At 53.0% G+C, this 8,145-nt stretch overlaps 1 protein-coding gene across 1 annotated transcript; it reads left to right on the plus strand.

The window, feature by feature from the left end:
• Positions 1-4,580: 4,580 nt before the first annotated feature.
• Positions 4,581-5,788, plus strand: LOC123107074 (beta-1,3-galactosyltransferase pvg3-like). The gene has a single exon (XM_044529080.1). The coding sequence runs from the start codon at positions 4,588-4,590 to the stop codon at positions 5,644-5,646; it is 1,059 nt and encodes a 352-aa protein (XP_044385015.1). The 5' UTR covers positions 4,581-4,587; the 3' UTR covers positions 5,647-5,788.
• Positions 5,789-8,145: the final 2,357 nt, after the last annotated feature.

Genomic DNA, 8,145 nt, shown 5'->3' on the forward strand with positions numbered 1-8,145 from the left:
CCGTGAGCTACCGGAACCGATATGGTGCCGTGGCATCATTTTCGGATTCGTCACCGTGGCACCCTTTCTTTCCGCCATGATGACAAGCACTTCATAGCATGTTCATGTCAACCTTTTCAAAAATTGCATAAAACTTGCATATGCCATTCGCATCATGATAACAACATTTAAAATGGTTAAAAGTGTTGTTTGTTTAAATTACTAAATGCACATGAGGTTTTACCGGAATTGTTGTTTGATATTTCTGGCCTCATTTAAAATGCCTAACTATGTATTTTACTCATGTTTCACCTCTTGTCATGTTTAAACAACATTTAATATTGTTGAGTACCTAACCGAGTGTGAACTAAATAACCGATGTGATGTTCCATCAATATGCAACGGAGTTGCATACCGAGATCCACTTAATTCGTAGGATTGCTTGTGCACTTTGCCATGTCATGCATAATTAAACCGGACATGCATCATACTTGGTTGTGCATCATGCCATGTTTATGTGATGGTTGTTTACTATGTTGTTTGCTTCTTTTTGGTGTTACTTTTTCGGGTTAGTTTCGATAACGTCGCATTTGTGAGTATTCGTTCGACCTCGTCCGTTTGTCTTCTTCATGGACTCGTTCTTCTTCCTTGCGGGATCTCAGGCAAGATGACCATACCCTCGAAATCACTTCTATCTTTTCTTGCTAGTTGCTCGCTCTATTGCTATGCCTATGCCGCGATACCTACCACTTGTTATATCATGCTCCCATATTGCCATGTCAAACCTTTAACCCACCTTATCCTAGCAAACCGTTGTTTGGCTATGTTACCGCTTTGCTCAACCCTTCTTATAGCGTTGTTAGTTGCAGGTGAAGTTTGGAGTTTGTTCCTTGTTGGAACATGATTATTGTTGGGATATCACAATATCTCTTATTTAATTAATGCATCTATATACTTGGTAAAGGGTGGAAGGCTCGGCCTTATGCCTGGTGTTTTGTTCCACTCTTGCCGCCCTAGTTTCCGTCATACCGGTGTTATGTTCCTTGATTTTGCGTTCCTTACGCGGTTGGGTTATAATGGGAACCCCTTGACAGTTCGCCTTGAATGAAACTCCTCCAGCAAGGCCCAACCTTGGTTTTACCATTTGCACTAACAACCTATCACCTTCCCTTAGGTTCTGCAGACTCAAGGATCATCTTTATTTTAACCCCCCCCCCCGGGGCAGTGCTTCTCTAAGTGTTGGTCCGAACTAGAGTCCTTTGCAGCGCCACCTTGGAGAAACTCGAGGGCTGATTTTAGTTGTACGGAGCGCTCATCCGATGTTGCCCTGAGAACAAGATGTGTGCAGCTCCTATCAGGATGTCGGCGCATCGGGTGGCTTTGCTGGTTTTGTTTTACCATTGTCGAAATGTCTTGTAACCGGGATTCCGAGTCTGATCGGGTCGTCCTGGGAGAAGGAATATCCTTCGTTTGACTGTGAGAGTTTGTGATGGGCTAAGTTGGGACACCCCTGCAGGGTTTTGAACTTTCGAAAGTCATGCCCGCGGTTATGGGCAGATGGGAATTTGTTAATATCCGGTTGTAGAGAACTTGACACTTAACTTAATTAAAATGCATCAAACGCGTGTGTAGCCATGATGATCTCTTTCCGGTGGAGCCCGGGAAGTGAACATAGTCTTGTGTTATGCTTGAACGTAAGTAGTTTCAGGATCACTTCTTGATCACTTCTTGATCACTTCTAGTTCACAATCGTGTTTTGCTCCTCTTCTCACTCTCATTTGCGTATGTTAGCCACCGTATATGCTATTGCTTGCTGCAGCTCTACCTCACATACCTTTTCCCTACCCATAAGCTTAAATAGTCTTGATCGCGGGGGTGTGAGATTGCTGAGTCCCCGTGACTCACAGATTACTTCAAACAGTTGCAGGTGCCGATGATAACCGTGCAGGTGACGCAACCGAGCTCAGGGGAGCCCGATGAAGATCGTGTTCGTTATGTTGTTCCGTTTCCAATTGATCAGTAGTGGAGCCCAGTTGGGGCGATCGGGGATCTAGCATTATGGGTGGTCTTCTTTCATTTTGTTTCCGTAGTCGGACCTTGTATGTATCTGGATGATGAAATGTTATATTTATGTATTGTGTGAAGTGACGATTGTAAGCCAATTCTTTATCCCTTTCTTATTCAGTACATGGGATGTGTAAAGATTACCCCTTTTACGATATGCCTACTATGCGGTTATGCCTCTAAGTCGTGCTCCGACATGTGGGAGATATAACCGCATCGTGGATGTTACAAGTTGATTCGGTTAGTGGGCGATGACTGCTTAAGCGCTGCAATTAGCGTCATATAGCAGCTCCAACAGCCCTCCGTCCAAACTTTTGATTCTCAGTTCTTCACAACATTTGCCAAAAAAATTAGATAGTTCAAACCACGCAAAGTTTCAGCCGAATCTAGCACTTTCTTGGGCTAGCCGCCGGCCAATTTTCGGAGATACGATGGCCGAAATCTGAAGCATTTATGTGTCACAAGGCACCACTTTCCCAATAATTTGGCAACAAGTTAACCTGAGTTGGAAAAAAACTTTCTCTGTCTTTCCCTTCCTCTCAACGGCAGTTGGGGTGAAGAACTCGCCCCTTCAGGCTTAGAGCATCTCCACTAGTGCCCCAAAAAGTCTTCCCAAGCCACTTTTTAGGCGTCGGTGGTCAATAATCGCCCCATTCGGACCCCCGACTCGTCATTTTTCGCCGGTAGAAGCAAAAATTCCCGCCGGCAACCCCATAGGACACCCAACGCACCGGGGGCTCCTCGGGAGCTTAATTTCGCCTTTTTGTGGGAGCTGGCCCACCTGCCAGCGGCTCTCTCCTCTCTCCCGTCCCCACGTGCTCCCTGGCGCTAGACCACCCACGTGCTAGCTCCTCTCTCTCTTTCCCTCCACACACGCGGGCACCGAACCCCACTCCCGTCCCCGCCGCCTGGCACGCCTTTTCGCTGGTCCTCGTCGACGCCAGAGACCTGCTCGTGCCCGACGCCGAGGCGGCGGCCGAGGAGGCCACCACCTCCACGGCCACGGCCGCCACGCCCTGTTCGCCGCTCCCACGCCTTCCGCCTCCCCGTCGGCCCCGCCACCTTCTCCCTCAAGCATGCGCTGCTCCTCGCCGGCCTGGCCCCCTCCGGCGCCCCGCTGAGCCGGCCCCTCACCCCGACCGAGCAGGACATCCGCGCCCGCCTCGTCGTCGAGAAGGAGAAGATCCAGGCGCTCCACATCTGCGAGGACGACGAGCTGCGCCGGCTCGGCCTCCTCGCCTACTGGCTTGCCTTCTTCGTCGCCCCGCAAGCAGGAGAGGAGGAGGAGCAGGTGCACCCCCAGCGCGCGCGGCCTGGGCGCGGACACGTGGCCGGCGAGGCCTGGGCGCGGACGAGGGAAGCCAGGGGGCGTGGCGGCCAGGGGCGCGGGCGCGTGACGACCAGGCAGGGGAGGTGCACGCCGGCGAGGAGCCCGGTCCTTCTCCTCCCTCGTCCGTTGATGATCATCAGCACCTCGCTCGTCCTCGTCGGCCCCGCTTCTCGCCTCCTGGGGGCGCGACGAGTGGAAAAAATCCCGCCCCCAGGCTAAAATTCACGCCGGCCGCCCCCCAGGAGGCGAAAAAATGCCTCCTGGGGGGCTCAACGGCTGGAGATGCTCTTAGCCAACCCGTGAATTCACCTCTCCCCAGCCTGCTGCTCCCGTGACAAGTTGCGGGGAGGGGAATCCCATGCCTCGTCTCAGCTAATAATTTATATTAGTTTTTTCTTACTCTTCGCAACGGTGGCGCTTGGACAGATGATGACGCCTCATTGTTGAATTCATATTCCGATGACTCCAACCTTTCTTGAGTTCGTTCATCAAGATGGAGCTCTGGCATAGATTTGTGTTGTTTCTTTGGGACTGTGAGGTTAGAATTTACCATGTGCATACACGACAAGAGATCTGGTGTCAAGTGCTTCGGATCGATTTAAGGGTTCAACCGAGACGATCGCGGGCGTTGGTCCTTAGTGGCACGTGCATGAAGACTTACCATCTGTCATCGACAAAATCAGACCGGCTACAAAAAGGGAGGGGGGACCTCGGGAAACGGGCCTGTCTCTTGTACAAATCGTATGATAAAATTGATCGTATGTGAGGCAATTTCGTTTTTATTATGCTTAGGGTGCTTGGTACTATGAACATTCGTGGTAAATCCGGGTTTTTTCTCCGCAAACAAAAGGTTGTTACGTGCTTATCACTTGGATATTTTGCTCTTGATCTGTGCCCCTTTCAATCAGCCTGAGAGTAGATAAACAATCACACTTTTGACAGGAAACCAGGGTATCATTGTCGGGTAAACCTAGTGTAAGTTTAATCCTAGTTGCCTACTACACTAAGCCGAGTTACAGCTAATCTATGTCTTGTAATGATATAGCCTAAATTAAAGGCGTCAGAACATGGAGTACCCGTCATTTCAAGGAAGCCACCATTTCCAGGCGCGAGCCAAGGTCGACTTTGAGCCATCACGAAGCAAATCCCAAGGTCATACCTCCACACTTCACGCAAAGACAGGAGGCGTACACCGTCGCCGTTCACGGGGAAGAATGCTTCCGCTGCACCTCTCGCTGCGTCGTACTCTACTTCTCTGCATATCAACTGGATTTGCACCGCGCAAGCCCTGCTCAGAAATCGCAGAGTGGCGCACACCGTTCGCAATGAAATCGCAGCACAGGAAGCTCCCCACCCCGACGCCATCCGTCTCGACGGCGACGCTCCTCCTGCTCCCGCTCGCGCTCCTCGCCGCCGTGCTCATGGTCGTGTACCCCAACGAGTTCGCCCTTCAGTCGTCGCTCGCCGGCGCCGGCTGCCCCGACGGCGCCAGCGTCGCGGCGCGCCACGTCGTCGCGCAGGCGGCCCCGGACTTCCGGCTGCTCATGGGCGTGCTGACCCTGCCGAGCCGGTACGAGCGGCGGCACCTGCTCCGCACGTTGTACGCGCTCCAGCAGCCGAACCTGACGGCGCGCGTCGACGTCCGCTTCTTCTTCTGCCGGATCGAGTCGGAGGAGCAGCGCCTGCTGGTGGCGCTGGAGGCGATGCGGTACGGCGACGTGGTGGAGCTGGACTGCCCGGAGAACATGGACAACGGCAAGACGCACTCCTACTTCTCCAGCGTGCCGGCGCTCTTCGGCGCCGAGGCCTACGACTTCGTGATGAAGGCCGACGACGACACCTTCTTCCGGCTGCCGCAGCTGGCGGAGTCGCTCGGCCGCGCGCCCAGGGAAGACCTCTACTACGGCTGCATGGTGCCGTGCGACTACGTGCGCGGGTGGAACGAGTACATGTCCGGCATGGGGTACGTCATCTCGTGGGACCTCGTGGAGTGGATCGTGGCGGCGGCGGACCGGATCAGGAACCACACGGCCGGGCCGGAGGACAGGACGCTCTACTCCTGGTTCAGCGGCGCCGGGAAGGCCAAGAACCGGGTGGACGTGAAGCCGGCCATGTACGACTTCCCGCAGCGAGGCGCCCCCTGCGCCCACGAGCTCGTGCCGGACACCATCGCCGTGCACCGGCTCAAGAACAACTTCAGGTGGTCCACCACGCTCAAGTACTTCAACTTCACCGCCGGGCTCCAGCCCTCCAAGTTCTATCGCGTCGTTTGATGGAACGATCGAGAGGCTGATCTTGTGTACGTAGCATTTTGAATTTCATTTTGGTTGCACGAGTCAACGGCCTGTAAAGTTGATTTTTTTCCTTCATTATTTCTAAAAAGGGCCATGCTACGGCGTGCGCTGTAGCTATCAAATTCCGACCAAGTAAATTTCAGAAATGCTAAAAATATGATGTCAGCTATTTAAACATGGTAAATCGAAGATTTTTATAACAAATTACGTTGCCGTGAGGATGGCAATTTTCTATGGCAACATTTTCGGCAGAAAAACTGAACATGACAAGGATTCGCCATGCTTGGTAAAGAAAATTGCCAGCCCTGTGACAACATAATTTACCATCTGTTGGGGATATAGCTACTAGGTATGACCCGCCCAGAAGGGGCCGGGTCAACCCCAATGGCGGGTTAAAAGAAGAAGCCCAGTAAATATTCAAGGTGATGATTTATTAACACTTGAAAAAGGCCTAAGCCCAGAGGCGGCTTAAGGCCCAATATTGTGAACCGCCATATGTAGGAAAAGACTTGTAAAGAAAGGCATGTAAAGGAAGTCACCGAGCCGGACACGTTTTATGAGCCGACCGGAACTTTGTAGGCCACCAGGCGTCAACCCGTGTATATAAGGGGACGACCCGGCGGCGGCTTAGGGCAAGAAACGACAACTCGAAGCCAGGCAAAGCGTATTCGCTCCCTGGTCATCGAAACCTCATCAATTCCAACACAACTAGACGTAAGCTTTTACCTTCATCGTAAGGGGCCGAACTAGTATAAACCTCTCGTGTCATTTGTCCCGATTAACCCCTTTAAGATTCCTAGTTGCGATGGCCTTACGACTAAATCCTTTTGCTAGGACATCTGCCGTGACAATCCACGACAGTTAGCGCCCATCGTGGGGCCAGCGCACGATGGATTTGAGTTCTTGAAGGTCAATTTCGAAGGGCTCAAGGGATACGCTGTGGGCCGGATGACCAAGAGTCGTCGCGGCAAGCTCTACATCAACGACGAAGGCTAGGGCCCCGAGGCCGGCTCAATTGAGTATGGGTACCGGGTCCCCTTCGGCGGAATCCATGTCTTCATCGGTCGGATCGGCGAGTCATGCCCTGAGCCGGACGTCTACACCAACCTCGTCGAGACGGCTCAGCGCGCGAGATCCAGCCGGGCTCAACCTGCCGTGAGGCATGCCTTCGTGGGTTGCATCCATGGAGGTGAATACTCTGAAGGATCAGTGGATGGCGGTGAGACGGCTATCTGTTCTGACGCTACATCATCAACAGGCGAGACAGATTCTTTGTACCAACTGCAAGATGGCATGCTTGGAGGCTGTTCCGATGGCAGTAGTATTCTGGACCCCTTTGAGCCGCCGAATTGAACCGGAGTCTTCATGGTTGGCACTCAACCCGGGCAGAACTCCACGGCAGCAACAGCAACAACCACCGGGTCGGCAGCAGCCGGGTCAGGAGACCCCGCGCGCCCCCCGACTCAAATACTGATGGACCTCATGAATAAGTTGACGACTCTATTGACTGCTGTGGTGGAGCCGGCGGATAAGGCTTAGCATGACGCGGAGGTGGCACGGGTACACGAAGAGATGGCACAGGCCAAGGAAAATTTAGCAGCAGAAGAGGTCAGGATGGCCGCGGAGCGGGCGGCTTTGGATGCTCGTGCTCAACAGCTTCAAGCGGAGACTTTCCGGCTCTCGGTGGATCTGAACGCATCAAATGAGGTCATGAGGAGAAGGCACCAGAAAACTCAGTCATGTCTGCCTCTGACGTACGATTCTAGGAACCTTTTCCACACACCCGGGGCCGGTCCAAGTAACCCGCCGGAGGCAAATCAGACCACGACACCCGGGGCGCCGGTTCAACCACGGGCCATGGAACCTCCTAGTATGAATACCGCTCCGCTTCATTACACACCAATACCACTGGGTCACTTTTCTAATCCTTTGGAGAATCTCATTGTTGCGTCGGCTCGTTTGGCGGCTTTCCCGATGGAAGGCGACTCTCCGACAGCAATCAAAACACGAAGGGTGCGAGAACTTCTACAGACGGCTCTAGCGCAGCAGGATGCATACTCTTACAGTTGAGACAAAATCCATTCAACCCCTCGCCCAAGCCGGAGCCCGAGCTATAGCAGGCATATGGACTCAGCCGAAATGTCAAGCAACGCTCAGTGCCGTAACCAACCGCACAGGCATGAGTCGACGCAAGGTGGAGCCCTTAACTTGGCGGATCAAGAGAGAATCCGACAAGAGGCTGAACGGGCGGTTCAACTGGCAGCTGAGTAGGCGGCTCATCAGACTTTTCTGGCTTATCCGGCAACCTCCGTTGAGGCAGGAGTAGCCACAAGAATAGGAGGTGTCCCTTGCCTGGTGTCGGCTATACGTAACAAGCGCTTGCCAAAAGACTTCAAGGGGCCTCGTAAGGTGCCTAATTACACGGCCAACTTGCAGCCCGGGGCATGGATTGAAAGTTATGAGATGGCAATGGAGCTG

The sequence above is a fragment of the Triticum aestivum genome, chromosome 5A (genome assembly GCF_018294505.1).
Source record: "Triticum aestivum cultivar Chinese Spring chromosome 5A, IWGSC CS RefSeq v2.1, whole genome shotgun sequence".
In the NCBI taxonomy this organism is placed as follows: Eukaryota; Viridiplantae; Streptophyta; class Magnoliopsida; order Poales; family Poaceae; genus Triticum; species Triticum aestivum.